The 20,191-nt window shown below is 33.0% G+C and overlaps 1 protein-coding gene across 6 annotated transcripts in view; it reads left to right on the forward strand.

The window, feature by feature from the left end:
• Nucleotides 1–13,045, forward strand: part of MIOS (meiosis regulator for oocyte development) — a 158,499-nt gene extending 145,454 nt beyond the window's left edge. For all 6 annotated transcript variants that reach the window (XM_036863838.1, XM_036863841.1, XM_036863836.1 and 3 more), the window contains 4 exons: nucleotides 2,003–2,155; nucleotides 3,568–3,772; nucleotides 8,465–8,594; nucleotides 9,748–13,045. In XM_036863838.1, the coding sequence (XP_036719733.1) occupies nucleotides 2,003–2,155; nucleotides 3,568–3,772; nucleotides 8,465–8,594; nucleotides 9,748–9,844 (585 nt within the window). In that variant the 3' untranslated portion in view covers nucleotides 9,845–13,045. The remainder of the gene's footprint in view (nucleotides 1–2,002; nucleotides 2,156–3,567; nucleotides 3,773–8,464; nucleotides 8,595–9,747) is intronic.
• The last annotated feature ends 7,146 nt before the right edge of the window (nucleotides 13,046–20,191 follow it).

Here is a 20,191-nt window from a genome sequence, read left to right on the forward strand (position 1 = left end):
ATTATTGCACATATATTAAACCATTTGATATTGTCCCACAGATATCTGAGGCTCTGTTTATTTTCCTTTCATCTTTTTTCTTCTGTTCTTCAAATTGGATAAATTCTTTTGATTTGTTAATTGGCTATTCTGTCACCTTCTATCAGATGTTAGGTTTTCCAGGGAATTCTTAATTTCAGTTATTGTACTTTTTAGTTCCAGAGTCTCCATTTTTTTATAGTTTATATTTTTCAGCTCAGAGCCCTATCTGTTTACTAATTAAAAAACTATTTTCCCCTAAGTCTGAATAATAGCTGCATTTAGATCTTTACTTACTCTAACATAAGGGCTATTTAAGGTTTAGTTCTATTGACTGCCTTTTCCCTTTACTTTGAAACACATTTACCTGTTTCTTTATATGTCTAGTGATTTTTTATTGAATACTGGCCATTGTTTGCAGTATATTATAGACATCTGGGTTCTTTTCCTTTTTTCTGAAGAACGTTGGTTAATGCTTTTGGAAGTTCAGTTACTTGCTGATCACTTAGGTCTTACATTTTGTTACTGTGGGAAGCCCATGGCATTTCCCAAGCCCTTCTAATTTTAATTTGGTCAGACTTAATCTCTGAACTGTTTTCTCTGCAGACTTTTTTAGACCTTGATTTTAAGTTTTATTGGGGCGGTTCTAGAGAAGACTTACCAAATATGAAGTGACCAGATTCTTTCTTAGTTTATCCTTACTGCCGTGGAAGGGGAAAGAGTGGGGTATGAAGATTTTTGATTTTTCTGTGAATTTTCTTTTTAAATCAGGGATTGTATTATACTTTAGTACTTAGTTCTGGCTAGTTGGTCATAATTAGGACTGTAGTAGATGTTTATTTTTTTAAGAAATGAAGTTGTCAACTATGAGTTTTTCACATGTTCTTTTAGCTAAATTTAACTCTAGTAATTGAAATTAATACCTAATTACTAGGTGAAAGATACGCTTCTACTTTGATGGAATGTCTAAAGGTAGATTGTCTTTATTAGCTGTTATAGGTTTCTTCCGTTTTTCCATAAGATGCATGCTAAGTTGCCTCTGACATTGTACTTTCTCTGTGGCCTCCAAACAGAACCGGAAAAACTTGGCTTTAACTTAATGGCCATAGCATCACTGGAGGTAGAGGCTTTCTCTACTTTCTTCATCATGTGAAGATAAGGACGATATCCTCGACAGAGCTAAAAGCATTCTATGAAAACCCAAAGCAAGCGTAGGTGAAATGTGGAATGTCACAGCTGCCAGGGAAAATACAGCTTTAGGAAAAGTCTTAGTGGCAAAAAATTCAAGTTCTTAATGAGAAGGAATCTAAAGTAAATTTAAGGAAAAAGAATGTTCCTTTTCACTGTGGCCTAGGGGCAAAAGAACTAAACATTTTTGGTTCAGTTTTGGTTTTTTTCTTTCTTTCTTCTTTTTCTTTTTAATTTGAAGGTGATAAATATATGTTTTAATTGAAGGCGAGGGAGAGAATAGGCATTTTTAACTTTTAGATAAATAGGTATACAAAAATAGCATCTTAATTCACAATACATTGCTAGATATGAAGGACCAGGCTCAGTATTATTTTTAAATGTGATTGAGCAATTTTGGTGTGTATTTAGATGAGATAGTAAATATATTTTGTGAACCTAGAGGTTTTCATTGTTGGGACAAAAAATATTTGCTTCATTTTTTACTGCATTCAACTAAGAAGGTGAATTGATTGCTCTTAGGTCTTTAAACTTAAATAAGAGGTAGAAAATTACACTTCCCTGGCAAGATATAATGGTATATACAGTGCATATTTATGTCATTGGTAGAGGCCAACTTAAAGTAAATTAATGGAGCTTCCATCAGTTATTTTGTCTGTATCCTCATTAGGAGCCAGCTTTTGGCAAAAAAGAGGCCTGTTTCTTCCCATGTGACTCATACTCGCATGTTGCCTAGAATCTTCAGGCTTACCCAGGAAAATTTTAAAAACTGAAATAATTCATGTTTTCTTTTTAGGGTTCTCCCTTAGATGTTCTTAAAGATGAAAGAGTTCAGTACTGGATTGAGAATTATAGAAATTTATTAGATGCCTGGAGGTTTTGGCACAAACGAGCTGAATTTGATATTCACAGGAGTAAGTTGGATCCCAGTTCTAAGCCTTTAGCACAGGTAAGTACATTGTTTTGGAGAGAATCAAATTGTAACATGTACCTAATAGCCCAGCCAAAAAATAGAAGTGTTTACAGCATGTTATATAGGGTAAATTGAGGGTTCAATTTAATAAATTGTTATCAATATACTCATTCTTTTGCTCATGTTGAGTTCCCATGTCTTTATCTATCCCAGAGTGCACTTTGTCCTTAATCTTCCTGTTTTTTTGATCGTGCCACTTCCTAACAATCATCTCAGTGACTTGAGGTTTAGTCTGACACAGAGCAAACCACAGCAGGTCTAGAGGATCTTAGGCAAACCTAAATCAGTCCTAGGGTCATCCAAGGATTTCTAGTGTATTCCAAGATTTTTCAGAATCTAAACTACTGTATGTTCTTACACATTCCACTTACATATTGACACTTTCTGCACTGTTATATGTAATAAGGCAGGAGTTGTTTCTTTAACAGTATATACATATATATCTATATGTCTAATTAGACATAGAAATTTTTTTTCTTTAAGCAGTAGTTTAAAAAACATGAGATCAACCCTGTATATAAAATAAACAACAAGGATTTACTGTATAGCATAGGCGATATATTCACTATTTTGTTATAACCTATAATGGAAAAGAATCTGAAAAAGAATATATGTAGAACTGAATAACTTTGCTGTATACCTAAAACTAACACAATATTGTAAATCAACTGTACTTCAATTAAAAAAAAGCAACATGAGATCAATTATTACATAAAGCACTTGACGTGAGATCACTGTGTCTGAGTTCAGACGTTAAATATCAGGTATATGCTCCATGTGAGCACTGGATGGTGCTATTTTCTTATTTTAGAAATTTGAGAAATTACTGTTTGTATTAAAACAACCTGAGTATTAATCAAATAGCAGTACATGATAATATTTGTTACTAATCTATATCACAAGTGTTCAAGAGTCTAGGAGTTTAATATAAAGGCGTAATGAACAGTTTATATTGCTATTATTCTAAAGTTTTAACTGTTATAGGATCCTTAACTCCTTTTTATCTTAGGAAATGAGTGTTTTCTTTACAAGAAAATTTTGTTTAGGAGAGTATATCATTGAACTTTGTACCAAAAGTCATATTGGGATATTTTGTAATGTCCCAGGGTGAACTCTAAAGTCCTTGTTATTTTTTTCTGTAGATCACAGTGATGTTAGGAAGAATATAACTAAACAAAGGTAACAGAGAAGAAGTATTCAAATAATGTAACTGCTAAGTGGAAGTCTTAAATGAGAGCTCATCAACTTAGCAGATAAATTACTTTATAATACACAATAAAATTTAAAAAATTATTTATAAGTAATTTGTTAGGATCAAACTTTATTTTAAATTTATTTTATTCATGAAGTTTGCATTATATTTATTTCTCCTTTCATTTATTTTATAGGTGTTTGTGAGTTGCAATTTTTGTGGAAAGTCTATCTCCTACAGCTGTTCAACTGTGCCCCATCAGGGCAGAGGTTTTAGTCAGTATGGTGTCAGTGGCTCACCAACAAAATCTAAAGTCACAAGTTGCCCTGGCTGTCGAAAACCCCTTCCTCGATGTGCACTTTGCCTCATCAATATGGGAACACCTGTTTCTAGTTGTCCTGGTATGATATAATTCTACAGTATACATTTTGGAGCTGAAATTGTTTCTACATAATTGATTTAATGTTGTAAATAAAAGACATACCCACTTGAGTTTATATTATTTCTAAGAGCAAGCCACTTTGCTGGCTTGAAGGTTTTTGTGTTCTATAATTTATGAAATTTGTACATTAAAAGTAAAATCTATATCCATGATATCTCAGGTAATCTCACAAATGCTTTCCAATTTAACATTCGTGAGAAGAGCTTAAATATTAAATAATCTTATACCATTTTCTTACCACTTTTTCTAAGAGGAGCTCCCTCAAATTTTATGTTTAAAAGTCACTGTGGCCCCATCTAGTAACAAATACCTTGTGTGCATAAAGAATTTTTGATAGTCTCAAAGCACTTTGACATTTTCTCTTATTTCATGTTCAAAATCTACCTCTGAAAATATGTAGAGAATGTATTAACCTAGAAGTCAGATCCCTCTACTTCTAAGTTTTGGTGTTGGCTTCTGCTATATTTGTCAGCTACCTAGTAAATATATATACTTTTTTAATGGTTAGAAATATTAACATTATTGTTTACTGCTTAAAGTAAACATACAGAGAAAATTTTTGAGAACAGTAGATAATTGAATATAATGTACCTAGTGGCTAGAAATATTTCAGCTATTTATATACTTGAAAATGATACTATAGCAAAAAATTTAATGAAAAACATTTGAATATCTGGCATACTGGTAAATGAATAAGGAATAAAGAACTGAGTATGGTATCAGAATGCCTGTTGAAGTTCTGGCTCTGTGACATTTAGTCGGTGACCTTGAGAGTCACTTTAACGCTCTTACATATGAGGTGTTGGACTGGGAGATCCCTTCTAGTTGTGAAATTCTGGAATTCTGTTCTGTAGCTGGTTCTTGTAAATAGTCTGTTTTATTGTTACATTAACATCTGTGAAAGAGATTTGCTAGTGTCATTAAGTTATCTTTCAATATAGTGCCTTTTTTTTTTTAACATGCAATATGTGATGTTTTCAAATGCACATGTTAGTTTTGACTTAAGCTTTAATCAAGGATTTTCATTTTTAACATTGCACGTTGATCACTTTTTTTACATCCTTGATACAAATAAATAGAAAATAACAATTGGGAATAAAAATCTACTACAATGAAAGAACAAGGAGGCAAAATATAGCGTAAATAAGTTCTGTGTGAACTGAGATACATAGAAATAGTTCAACTTAATATGTCTTTTGGACCATAAGCCTCAGGAAACTGTAATGGCTAGAGTGCTGTTTCTTTTTGCTAGATACTAGCTTTTCAGTTTTTTCTATTTTTGAAATAGGTAAGAAAAGATAAAAGCAATTTTCTGGAATTTGAAGAAAATTAAATCATAAAACATTTTAAGTTCTCTGTTATAGAGACTATTAATTTAACGAATATTCAACACCCAGGTTTATCAAGTCTTAACATTTTCTCATATTTGCTTCAAAAATTTTTTTCTAAATTTGCTTCAGAAATAATTTCTTTATATAGGTTTGAGTACTTGTTTAATGCACTAAGTTAAGGCTGATGTGCTAGGATGATTCAAAAGATCCTCGTGGAGCTTATGGTATATAATGAGCATGGATAGCTAATGTAAAATAAGAAATTATATGTTTTAGAAAATAAATACTAGTCCAGAATCTTTTATCTGTCATTCCAAAATCTCTAAAGATCTGAAAAGCCAAAGTTTTTTTTTTTTTAATGAATTTACAATAATCTCATTTGGCAAAAGAAAAAATCTGTTCAGAATTGACGTGAGGTTATTAAAGTTTTTATTTCTCTTGTTTATTTGTGAACATTCATATGTTTCACTGCAGAAATGCTAATGTGTTTAATTACAGGATGGTGCCTCAGACTTTTCCTGGAGGTGTTATGTAATATTTGCTCATTATTTTCCTAACATCCCCAAACATTCCAATTTCTGAAATACATTTAGCTCTCTGAGGTGAATAAGGGATATTATATAAAGAAAATGTTAGGAATTTTGAAAGAGGGTAACATTGCTTCTATCTGAAGCATATCTGAAAAACCTCAAAAAGAAGATGCCATTTAAGTTGGTCCTCTAAACTCTGATAGATTTAAATATGTGAAGATTTTAGGGAAGCCTATCCAGGTTGTAGGCAAATACAAAGCATGAACTAAGGTAAAGAGATTAGTGAAGATGGTAAGTACAGAGAGTGTATGGGAACTACCAAGTGCATCAGTGTGACAGAGCCTAGGAAACAGTGTAGGAAAATTAGGGGAGCCTGAATCTCATCTTTAAAGGCATTACTGAGCTGAGTTAATTACAAAGTAATAAGCATTTTCTTTTTTTATTCTGTAAAATCAGAAAAATCTGGGTTCCAAAATAAAATAGGACCTGATAGAAATCAGATGTTGGCTCATGGCAGTTTAAAGGTTTAGGTATACAAACCTCTGTGTTGCTTTGCCTACAATTAGAGATGGCATCCATCCATCATGCTTTGTGATCCAAATGGCCATAATTTCCATAAGCTTATTTAACTGAGGGTTACAAATTTTTACAGTCAATTGTGCTTTGAAGATTGGAACTCTATTGAAACTGTCTCACTGAGTTTATAATTATAAATGTTTAGTTATAATGTTTATAAGTTATAAACAGTAATATTTAGCATTAAAAATTATAAACATTATTCAACAGTGTTTGTTTAGTAGCTATTTTTCTAAGTGCTAGAAATGTTACAGTGAACAAAACAGATAAAAATCGCTGTCCTTATAGAGCTTAACTTCTAAGTATGATACATTTTTAAAAGTTAGATTATATATTACTTTCTTTCTTACTCTTCTTTTTTTTATTATTATTGTTGTTGTTAGTGCCTAAGTGAAACTTTAGTTACCCTCAACTATTCTATAGCACTTTTCATAATTCACTATAGATCTTTTAAATTTAAAAGCTATTTGATCTTAAAATGCCTTCTCACATGGCAGTGAGGTAGAGCTATTATTTTCAGCTTCATCAGAAACATGAGGATTAATCTGTTCTGGACTCAGTCTGTTTTCTCTTTGTATTAGAAGTTACAAAAACAAAGTGAAAATCACTAATGAGAACTATACACAAAGGTATAAAATACCTTATATTTAAAAGGTCTGTATTTCCTTTTTCTCTTCTCTCTTTTTCTCTCTTTCATTATTAATTGTTTTTATGAAGCTTTTAGGAAGAATTTCAGTGTGTGTACATCTTAAATCCTTGAACCACCTTCACATCCTTTCATCTCCATACCATTAGCCAAAAGAGATGGGTATTTTAAATAATTGTTCGCAAGACAATTGTGGTCATTACAGTGTGACCAGCAATGGCCCAGGTTAAATTTTGAACAGCATTATGTCTTAATAGGTACACAATTGCTTAATTAAACTTAATATTTTTACTTACTCATTTTTCTATTCTTGTCTCTAATTATATATGATCTTAAAATAATTTGATTTGCTGTTTTAGAACAAAATAAAACATATTAAGGTGGCCAAAATTAATAGAATGAGCATTTTTCAAGCACTAAAAGTTATGGAAATTTGTGTGTAAATGTGCATGTGTAATAACACATTTTTCTTCAAGTTTCTGTGAATAACAAATGTATAGTAATGTATACATCATGTACTGTGATAAATCAATCATCAGTGAGTCTTTTACTCTGCTTTAAGATAGCATTGTCTATACTAGTGCCTTGGATTGTTTCTCCCTACTTCATACCACCTCTTTGGGCTCTTCCCAAAGGTCATTACTGTCCTAAATTGTGTGTTAGTTTAGTCTCTTGCTTGTCTGTATAGTTTTTTTACACGTTTACTGTCGTCTGTGTTTCAAATTCTATGTAAGTGAATCATACACGTATGTCCTTTGACAAGCCTTTTTTGCTCAACGTTGGAGTTGGGGTTTTTTTTCTTTTTTTTAGTTTCAATTATGCTGATTAATGTAGTGGTCATTTATTCCTTTTTTTTTATTACTGCTTTGTATTCCATTTATGACTACAACACAAATTTTTCTATTCTACTATTGATGGACACTTGGTTTCCAGATTTTTACTGTTATGAACAATGCTGCTATGAACATTCCTACATATGTCTCCTTTTACCATACACAAAAGTTTCTCTAGTGCATTTTCCTAGAAGTAGAAATGCTAAAGCATACTATTTGGTAATGTCTTACTTAGGATTTTATGTCTGTTCAGGAGGAAGATTGGCCTATAATCTCTCTCATATTGGCTTTGTCTGATTTTGTTAGCAAAGCTATACCCACCTCATGAAGTGCATTGGGAAACTGCCCCTCTTTTCCTATTCTTTGGAAAAGTTTGTGTAGATGAAAATTACCTGTTCTTTCAGTGTTTGGTAGAACTCACCTGTAAACCTGGACTTGGTATTTTCTTTATGGGAAGTTTATTTAACTACTGATTGTTTCTCTAAAATTGTTAATTCAGATTGCTTCTAAGTGGGTTTGATAATTTCTATTTTTCCATTTATTATTGACTATTAAAAATGTAAGGAAACTGGTTATTCGGTATTTTTTCAATCTAAACTAGATTCTAGCATTAAAATTGCTGTTTCAATATGATATGTGATTTGTGTTTTGACATAATTTTAGAACTACCTTTTAAGAAACTTTGAATAAAATATTATGATATAGTTAATGAAGATCACTGTCTTTAACCCATAGGAGGCTCCAAATCAGATGAAAAAGTAGACTTGAGCAAAGACAAAAAATTAGCTCAGTTTAACAACTGGTTTACATGGTGTCACAATTGCAGACACGGTGGGCATGCTGGACACATGCTTAGTTGGTTCAGGTAATCAGCACATTCCTTCTTTTAATTAATTAATTAATTTTTTTAGCTGCATTGGGTCTCGTTGCTGTGCGCAGGCTTCCTCTAGTTGCAGAGAGCGGGGGCTACTCTTCGTTGCAGTGCGGGAGCTTCTCATTGTAGTGGCTTCTCTTGTTGCGGCGCACAGGCTCTAGGGCGTGCAGGCTTCAGTAGTTGTGGCACATGGGCTCAGTAGTTGTGGCTCGCGAGCTCTAGAGTGCAGGCTCAGTAGTTGTGGAGCACGGCTTAGTTGCTCCGCGGCATGTGGGATCTTCCTGGATCAGGGCTCAAACCTGTGTCCCCTGGATTGGCAGGCGGATTCTTAACCACTGCGCCACCAGGGAAGTCCCCATTCTTTCTTTAATAGGCTTGGAGTTAGAGGAGATAAAGCAGATGGCCTTTTAAATAGTTCAGGTTTATACAGCCAAAGGATGAACTTCTTTTATACTGTCACTTAAGTTAACAAAGGTGGTGTGAACATTTCTATCACTAGCCTATGTAATCTTAAACTATAAAATTAATACTTGTATAAGAAATTGTTTAAATATTGTATATGGGTTAAATATTTGAAAAGCATTATTTAACTTTACTTGGGGAAATGTTATATTTACAGTTTTTTACGACTGACCGAATATCCTATCATATATAATATATAGTATGTAACTGAATTCAATGATAGAATACATGTCAAACTCCTATATTAGTTATCTCGTAAATAAGTTTATGTAGTAAGTATGCACTTCATACAGTGGAGACTCAAGACCGTATTTAACTTTTACTTTGAGTAGTATCAGTGGCCCTGTACTCTTCAGTGCTGTAACTTTTACACCCAGTTTGTCACATTGGCTTTAATTTAAACTCTGAGCACATCCCTGTCACATTCATAACTGTAAATGAGATAGCTTATTATATATTTAGAAAGTAAAGCTGTTCATTTTTCAGTAACTTTCTCCCCATGTTCAGCTTGACACTCATTTCTAGTTTAATGCTTTTAATGCTTTTTGTCTTTGGGTTTTAATTCCTGTATTTTTCAAATGCCATTTGAAAAATTGCATTATAGATATCGATAGGTATATAGATAAATGTGTGTATGTATGTGTAATTTAGATGTTTAACTGTGACTTGACCTACTTTTCAGGGATCATGCTGAGTGCCCCGTGTCTGCATGCACGTGTAAATGTATGCAGTTGGATACAACAGGGAATCTGGTACCTGCAGAGACCGTCCAGCCATAAAATGTTATCCCCTAAAGAGGAACCTTCAAGTGTGGAGCTTTCTGATAGATGTCCTTCATAGCTCAGAAACATACCTCAGAACAAGTCACTCGTGACTTTCCTGTAATGGGAAAATAAATCATTCTATCAAACCACCAATTTGATGTTTGAGTGATTTTGATGTACTTCACAGAGACAAATGCTGCTGAAATGGACATCAGAGTGTGGGCATGAATTCTGTTCAGTAGGTTGGAAAAGTTCATTTTGGAAAGAACTTTTTAGGGTTTTGTTGAAATTATGAACACTGTGCAAACAGAGTTTCTGAAGTGACCAAGAACAGACCTTGAAACCATATTTTTTATGTTGCAATTGGTTATCTTTCAGTAAAATCTGTACACTTTTAAAATAGAATAATATGACCAATTCAGTGATTCAGACAGTAGTTTAAGCTTACTCATGCTTAGATTCCTTCCAGATTAAATTTAAATTGTGGATTTTTACTTTTAGAATTAGAAAGCCCCCTACCCTACACTGGAGAATTATTTATCAAGGTATGATTGATATATATATTTTTAAGGAGTCTCTTCTCTCATACACTTTGATTTTATGGTAAGAAATCTTTTGGCACAGACATTTATTGTCTTCCAAAGAAAAGTCAAAATTAAGAATGTATCTTACAACTTTTTCTCTTCTGAGGAGAAAAATATGCACCATTTCAAGGAAACGTGTAAAATTTTCCTTTTCAACCTTTTGCTTTCCAATGTCCTTATTTGTCTTCAAAGATTTCTGTCCCTATTAATTTATCATCTTATGCTCATCATCTGGAAGCATTTGGCTGAATACAAAGTCTATACAAGTCTGTATGTGACCAACCATCCAGCATAATGTGTGTCACTATGTCCTACTGTCAGATTCCCTCTTGCGGAATATCCTGTTTTTTCTAAGGTAGACTGGGAGATGTTGGGGAAACCAGAGTCACTTTGGAGACAATTTCACCTTTAATGTAAGTTTCTTAAAGTAAGTATATTTGGGCCAATTTAGGGACTTTATTTTCAAATTTTATTTTTTCCCTTTTCACAGCTAGATAGTTGGAAGAGAAATACAAAGGATTTGTAGCATCATCTGACATATGCAGAGGACTGAACTGAATTTCGTAGTTGAAGTTGTACTTATAGAAAAATAAAAAGTAAGCCTAAACATTATCTTACAGATTTTGAAGAAAGAAATATCTTAAACAAGAATTTTAGAAGCTTTCATGTTAGCAATTTTACCTGGTGAAACTAAGATCTGTTAGATAAATTTGAGGTATGACTTAAATCCTGAACAAAGGTGGATTAAATTTATTTTTTACTTTGAGATCTGTTACAAAAGTCTCTTTTCTAGGAAAACATTGCATATCTACTCTAAACATCTCACCTAGATGACAATCTTTTGTTTAAATGAAAGAACTGGGAATAGTTACAATCTTTTTTATTTATTTTTTTAAACAAAGATTGTTATTAAGGGGACTTTTTCCAGTCTTCTAAGTAAATCTTACTGATTTTATTTTACTAAAACATAAACTTTACCTTTAAAGTTGCTTCAGTTGAAGTGTTTCTTTCAAATTTACTCTGTCCAAAATATGAAAAGTCAGCTTTAGTGTCAAACTGTTATATACATTTTCATTTCTCCTTAGCTAAAGTAAGGTAAATTTTTGAATTGATGCTTATAATAGGGTTATATCTAAAATATTTATAATTTTTGGAAGTACAATATAAGACATAAGCATAAAGTCTATTATATAATCTGTAATCACAGGATGACATTTTTAAGAATAATTGTTTATGCCTGTGTCAGCCTTCTAATATTTTCTGTGAAACCCAAATATTCATATAAGATGTCTGTTATGCTTGTTTTGCATTTCATTGTATGTGGACCATGAAAATAGACTAATTTTTTCATTTTTGTTACTCAGTCACTAATATTTGGGTTTATAAACTCAACGAGATATTTTACCTAAACATGTTCAATAGAAGTGTTTAATAAAAGTGTTTTTATTATTTTTTTAAATTGAATAAAAATGGATTGAAGTCAACATGTCTAATCTAGAAATTATCTATGACCACTCTGCAAATAATCCAATAAAATAATAAAATAGTATTAGTAGTTATTTTGATGGCAAATTTGATTCTTAGTCTTAGAAGTAACTTTTTTGTAGACTCTGTTTTTCAGCTTTCCAGAATGGTTATTATTCATTAAAATGGTATATTTAAAAAGTATCTTTCCATTGTCAGTGCTACACCCAGTAAGTATTAGAGTGAGAAACAAATAGTCCTGCATTTAATTGCATGGCTGGATGTAATTTCAGTCACTCATTTGAGTACAGATATTCAAAGTATGGGTTTTGAAATTTAAATTATAATCCTAGCCCCAGTATCTTGGCCAAGTGACTTGACCTTTTTGAGCTTCAATTTCCTAATATGTTAAAAGGTATAGAAATTCCTACCTCATAGGGTGATTGGGCGTGTTAGGTGATGAAATAAACATGAAGCGTTATATCCCTGTCACATAATGCTCTGTAAAAGGTAGTGCTTAACAGTCATTGTTACCTAATCTTTATTGGTTACTCATGTGTCAGTACTTTTTAATTGAATATGGTATAATTTAAACAAAGTATGTACATTTACATTTGTCTCAGTAGTGAAAATTTCCCAAGAGCTTGTTTTTCCAAATCTGGATAAATTATGGCATTTTCTTTTGAGATAGAACTTAGCTACTTTTGTTTATCCTGTATTTAGAATATTACTTTCTGCTGTATGAAGAAGTCCTCTGAACGACCACCTAGGATTTTAATGTTATATAAGAGTGAACCCAGGGATGAAAATTAAAATTTTGGTGAATCTGGACAGTTGACCAGTAGCCATTGAAAACTTGAGATTTTCATATCTATATTCAACTCTTAAGTCCTGGCCTTCATAGGAGAAAGTATCCAGTATTTTCCCAGTAAAATCCTTCCTTTTCTGCCATTCTATTACACTTGATGTTCATTTAAGTTAAAATGTTGGGGGGATGGTGATAATAAAAAAGGAAGTACTACACTGTGAGGTTTGTTCTTCTTCGGGATGGCTGTAGTTAAAACAAGTGGGCATTAAGTAGTTGTACATGTCTAACATCTGCTCAGATAGAGGCGTCAGAGAGAGGGGAGAGGCATTTTAGGTGTTAGTTCAGCATCCTCGTATAGAGGGCCTGTGACCCCCATGGCCATGGCAGAGATGGAGCTAGCTGGACAACTGCTCTCCTAGCCACTACTCTCCCATTATATCATCTGCCTATTTTTCCCTCCTACCTGAAAATTTTGTAGGTTTCTTTACTGATTATAGAAAGCACTTTATGAAAATATTAATCTTTATAAAGTATTAATTGTTTACTAGAGTATATAGACAGAAGGAAAGTTCCCGAAATGTTTTTAAAAGATAGTGTAATCCAGGTATCAGATTAACATAGATTGCCAAAACGAACTGATTTCATTTAGGAATATTCATGATAAATTCATAAGTAAAGTCAATATCTAATCCACCAGTATATTACTGAGAACAGTAGTTACTGTTGGTGCTTATTATTTTCCAGGTACCATGCACATTATCCTATTTAATCCTCACAGTAGCCCTGTGAGGCAGATACACTATTACTGCTCCCATTCTACACGTGAGGCAATTAAGGCATAGGGACATTAGGTCACTTGTCCTAGGTTATACAGCTAATAAATAGCAGAGCCAAGACTTAGACTCCAGTAGTCTGACTTTCCAATCTGTACTTTTAATTACTGTTTTATACGTCCTACTTTATGGGCTGTGTATAGGAGAATAATCCACTATGACAATTGAGGGTTTAATATATTTAGTATTAATACGCCAAAAGAGAAAAAACATGTCAGTGGCTCTTTGGATGTAAAAAGCAGTTGATAAAATCAAAAAATTGATTCCTGATTTGTTCTTTAGATTTAGTTTTTATCATGAAAAGAAATGTTTTCCCTCCATTTTTTCCCCCCTTCTATTTTACTGTCTGTCTCAAACAGCCAGCATCAGCGTAGTGGGGAAATAACAGACAGGAATAAAACGAGGATCATGTGGTTACCGTTGGTTCTGCACATGGCAGTGCAGAAGAGGAAAGTGGATGGAGGCACACCCTTGCTTCTTTTCCAAGTCTTTAAAGTTTGGTATGGCAAAAATACCATAAAGAGTTAAAAGGCAAGCAAACTGGTAAGCTACAACATGCATACAAATTTAATACCCTTAATTCACAAAGAACGTTCTCAAACCCATAAGGAAAAGACACAACCAATGGATAATATTGATCAAGGACTTGTACAGCCAAAATAAAATGGCCAACAAACATAAATAAATGTTAAATTGGTAGCAAAGTAATGCTGATTAAAAGGACAGCAGGATACTGTTCACTTGCCTGTGTAAATTAAAAGGAATAATATGTATTTTCATGGATATGGGAAAGGAACATTCTCAAATAACAACTTGTGAGAGTATATTATTAGTACAAGTGTTCCTGAGGACAGTGAGTAATATGTATCAAAAGCCTTACAAAGCTTCATACCCTTTGACATAGTATATTGGAAATATTTTCTGAGGGATTAATTGGATAAGTGCACAAAGGTGTATATTTCTATGAAATGGTTATCACAGTATTGTTTATAATAACTTGGAAACCTAAATGTTCAATAATAAGTAAAGAAATTGTCACATATATACAATGGAATACTAACAAACTATTCAAATAGTATGGGTATTTTTATTGACAAAGGACGATTCATGATATATTTATAAATGGAGGGAAAGGCAAGTTATAGGATAGTATATATAGAATGTATTTGTATGGAACACTATTGGAGAATATTTATAAAATTTTAACAGTGGTCATCTTTCAAGAGTAGAATTTTAAGTGGCATTTTTCTTATCTGCATCTTCTAGTTTTTCTACAATAATGATGAATGTATAACTAAATGAATATGCATATCACACACACGTTAGTGGCTTTTATAAAAGTTACCCATGACCTGTTATCTTGTTCTTACCATAATGAACAATCAAATTATTATGAGGTGAAGAAACTTGCTATAAGGTATTATGAAAGTGATTACTGAGATTTAATTGTTTGGAAAACATTTTTCTAGATTTCATATTCTACAGTAATATATAAGAATAATAAACAGATGTGGTTCTTTCTCTTAATTGTCTCTTTTGTCATATTTGGAAACAGTGCATTTTGTTCTCCATTTAACACATTGGGAAATGGATCTATAAAATAGTTCTGATTTTCCTGAGGTAGTATTACATAATAATGACTTTGTTTCAATCTTCTCTCTCCTAGATGTTCCTCAGGATATTTCCTGACTCCTCTGTTGTGGCTCTGGGCCTGTGGCAGGACACCTATCCTCTGTGTTTAGAATTTAGTTAATTATTGTCCAATCCAGTCTAGAGTGCATTTTACTCAACTCGTTTCCAATAATCTAAGCTACTTATGTTTAAGTGATGAATTCTGAACATGCCTGCATGTCCATGCTTCCAGCAAAGAACCAAGCATTAGTGTGCCTACATGTGCCAGACATTTAAGGTTATGATTTCAAAGGATTGATGGCACCATCTTTGCCTTGGAGGAGCTGTAATATCTAATGGAAGAGGTAGACATGAGCATTGTTTTCAGCAGACTCAAATTCACTCAGATTAATATTTATAATTGCTGGAAAGAGTATCATTATAGCATCTTGTCTCTTTCTGCAGCCAAAAAAAATGTCAGTTTTTTATTTAATTTTCTAATTTTGGACTTTCAAAAATTATTTTCTAATTAGAAATAATTTGAGGAAGTAGAGGTTGCCCATTACATTTTTCAGAAGTGTAATTTTCTAACAACATTGTAAAGCAACTGTACTCCAATAAAAATTAATTTTAAAAATGTAATTTTCTTACTGATCTACTATTAATAGTACAGTGTTTTGAAAGGCTTTGCTAAGAAGGTAACTTTAGGATTAAAGGATAATTTATGTAATGTCAGAAATAGCAGCAATAATAGTAATTCAGTGCATACAATCCTTTCACCATTCAGTTTATGAAAAGCATGTTGCCTTAACATAATTTCATAACTGGAAATTAAGATATAGGAATCTAATTAGTTGGGCTCTTAAAATATAAAGACAAGAGTAGTCTGGAAGAGCATTTGAAGGGATTAATGTATCATAAACTTGAAACAGGCATTTTCATAAGAAATCATGCAAATGATTTGGTCTTACATCTTTTAACTTAAAGAATATTAGCTCCATTTATATGTATACATATATATGTACATGGGGAGGGAGGGTGAGCCGGGGTGTGGGGGACGTGTATGCAAGAAAGCCTGGAGTTTGAAAGGGCAAATGTCAAAATTCATGTTCACATTTTATTATATTGCAGCCATATACTTTGCTGGTGACAGTTCAAGAAGTTGCCACTGCCAGACATGTGGTAGGTAAAACGAAATATCCCTTTTAGCATCCAGTAATCTGATAGCTGATTATAGTAAAAATTTGAATGGCACAAGTTCCTGTGCTACATATATCAGTTATGTCAAAGAAAAAGTACTTTCCCCATTAATTTGGAAATTTGTATTATTCATTAAGCAGGTATACTTAATATTTGTATAACTATGTGTGTGTAGCTTTATGGCACATAAATGTTCTCCAAATAGATGAAGATGTATAATTTATGGAGCAAAATACTCAGCAACTTGATAAATATGGGGAAGTTAATACGTTTTCTCATCTTAAATCTGACCTCCTTCCATTCCTCAAAAATGGAATGTAGGATCAGTTGTGACTCTTAGGACGAATGCACCAGTTTTTAAAGATAGATAGATTTCTGAGATACATTAAATTCTTTCTGGAAAAGTGAGTATAACTCTAAGTGAATGGTAAGATACTGCTGGCTTCCAGAAGAGAATACTTCTCCAGGCCAGGAACATTATTTTCCACTGGAAGCATTAGACAAATTGGAGATAAACTGGGGCAGATTCTCAAGGTAATTTCTTTTGGTAACATTGTTCACCTAATTTGGTGAACAAAAAATTTTTTAAGTCTATTTCATTGAATTCTTTTATCTCTACAGAAAATGTATGAATTATAGAATATATCTGTTCCTTCTAGGGATCTGAGAAATTAAAAATGTATATTGTCCTCGCTGCTGATAAAACATATCCTATGGGGGAAAATGAACCAAAAAGTTATTCAGTACCTTTCCTGGTTTGCCTCTTTTGCTTCTCAGTTCTTTAAGAGTTCACTCCCAATATGTGGAATTCTACTGATTTCTAAATAACTTTTCAAATATCTTATGTTAAGTTTTGAGGAGTATATATTTTCTCAAGCAGAGACGTCTGAGCAGAATGAGAATGGATTCTCATAGAACAAAGCTGCCAAGCATACGTGACGGAACTGTAGGGGAAAAGAGCATAATTGTAATTTTCTGAGAAGCTTAAAAATAGCTCTACCGTTATTGTGCACGAGGCCTGACAACTGATCTGTCTCATTTTGCCAGCATTCACCTACAGTACCCCATCAGCAGCTGAACACATTCTTCTCTGGGATAAATGATTAATGGGTTGTCTATCACTTCCACTCCTTTTGTACCGAGTGGTAGAGGCTTCAGTTGATCATATTGCAGCCATCAGCATCATTACTGAAATTGATTCTGCCATGGGACGGTTATGCTAGGACAATAGATTAGCATTTAAATAAACGGACTAACTTATGGCATTAAAAATAACATAAAATAATCCCTTCTGAGTCACTCTGTCGCACCTGGTAAGGTTGTTTTGTTTTGTTTTTGCTGATCAGCTGCCATCATAAAACCTTAGGTTGAGGAAAGAAGGATGGAAGGCATAGAAGCTGAGTTGTTCTTGTTTTGAGTACAACCCACTAAGATTTCCAAACTTCCCACTCTCTTTATTAATCACTGTCATGTTATATGAAATACATTTAGGAAATTACACAACTTGCATGCAATGATGAACAGTACACTTGCCAAATCATTGCCTTTAGAGAAAAAGTAAAGGGGTAAACACATTTTTGAAAGGCCAGAATTAGTCCAGAAAGGAAAGAAGTTGGAGGATTGAAATTGACAAATGATACTCAGATACAGTGAAATGAAACTTTCCTAATTTTTCAGCAAGCAGATGTGGGAATGAGGAGATAAGAATATCACAATTTAGATGTCTTGGTGATGTGGGCTACATTTCTAAAACAGATGGCAGAGAATGAGGGTCGGCATAGGCCTAGAAAAAAATGATAGATTGTAGTTTTGGTAAAGTGATATACTCAAGGAAAATAACTGGAACTTAGAACTTCTATTTTAGCATCTCTTTCTGCTCCTGGGATAACTGCCTGAGAGTTCTCAATATTACTGAACTTAAACTTCCCCTCAGTTACTTTTGTCTTCCAGCATATGACTCTTTTGTCCATTCCTCTTATATTTTCCTATTGTTTCCTGTCTCTGCTCTCTTCTGAATTTCATGAGACCAACTGTTTAATGTACTTCTGAATTAAGACAACTACCTGAAATTATATTGGTCAAAGTGCATGTGCATTTTCTTCAGAGCTGAGACTGGTTGTGCAGTGAAATGGAGCCATCGTAGGTTTTTCTCAATCCAGCTGCTTCTGCCCTATATTGATTAAGATTCTTTCCAGAATCTAGTAGTTAGGCTGGGGGTGATGGCATTGTTAGTTTCCATCTTTTTTCTGGTATGTGTATATTTTAAGAAGCTAGAAGAGGCGGCTTTGAGTACTGCTAAGTAGAGGACATGTTTACCCAACAGTGATATAAATAACTGAGACTTGTATTTTGGAAAGTGGGCAGAATATGATTTCAGTAAGAGGGAACATTGTTGTGATATGGGAAAAACAAAACAAAACAAAACAAAACATGGGAACATGAATTCTACAAGTGGCCCAATAACAAACTTCCTTTCTATGTTAAAATTCCCCAATGACAAATGACTCTCTTCAGTCACCGTGAGATGAACAGGTTAGGCTAAGGTGTGCTCGATCTGGAGACGAGTGAGTGACCATGCCCTTCTTTACCCTCGACACAAGTTGCCAATCAATTACGCTCTTTTTCTCAGAACCTTTTTCCGCATCGTATTGGAGGCAGCAACTACCAACTGGTCAGCATTCACCTGTTTGCCATTTTTAGCTCTAAAATTTGGTATGCCCTGACCATTTTTTACTAAAATGTGTGGGGGTTAAAACGCTAACAGTTCATGATTTTAAGTATTTCATGAGTCATTTTTGTCTCTATACTGAGTCCATCTAAGTAGAAATTACCTATATCCAGGTTGTAATATATTGTATATATAATTGTAGTATATTGTTACAATTATATATATAATACATAAATATAATACATTGTATATAAATAATACTGTATAAATGTACAGTGTTATACAATATTATTTTGCGATGTATATTGTAATATGTTTTAATATATTCAAGCCTTATTTGAATAAAACTCTTTATTTGCATGCCTGCATTCTTATGAATGGAAATGAATAAATTTGTTTCCTAGTAACAGCAGTTTCCATAGCCCATAAACACTTAAATATTTCTCATCAGTGCTCTAGAAGTTCTTTCCGAAATAAAGCAATCTTTTTAATTTTCATCAAATAGTTTTTCTGTTTTAGCATACATCCTTTATTGAAATCTTAAAGTCTGTAATCTTCATTGTAAAACGTTCAGGCTATATAAGTGAGGTAACCACTTTCCTCTCTGCTGGAAGGGGGAATGTTTTCCTGTGCCACGGTGTAATTTGCTTTGCAACAATTATTGCTATTTGTAACCAGATCTTGTGATCACAAGACATACACATGTAGCTGAATTTAGAATCTGTTGAAAACACAGAAGGCAGCATGACTGTTTCTAAATGTCATTGATTTAATGATTTTAACTCATAAAAAATTTTAAAGTTCAAATGCATCAATCCAAATAATTCATTTCTGAAATTTTCTTTATATAAATCCCTCAGCGTTCTGTTGCTGCAAATGGCTCTCTTTATGCATTATTTTATTTTCCCAAATCTCTGCAGTTTCCTAACCTCATTTCCAGTGAGACAGTTTATCAGACTACTTACCTCTAGATTCTATTTTTAAAATGATAGAAGCCAAATGTCATGGATTTAGGTAGGGAGTCATACCTAGAAGCATATTGTGCTTATAATCCTGTCTAGCCCTTTGATTAAGAAATCATAGATGTATATGTAACTGGTGTCTTTTACCAATTATTGTAGATGAAATTTACAAATGTTTCTTTGTCCCCCCCCCTTTTTTTAGGCCTATTTTTTCTTTAAATAAGCACTGAAA

This window comes from Balaenoptera musculus, chromosome 9 (genome assembly GCF_009873245.2).
Source record: "Balaenoptera musculus isolate JJ_BM4_2016_0621 chromosome 9, mBalMus1.pri.v3, whole genome shotgun sequence".
Taxonomy (NCBI): Eukaryota; Metazoa; Chordata; class Mammalia; order Artiodactyla; family Balaenopteridae; genus Balaenoptera; species Balaenoptera musculus.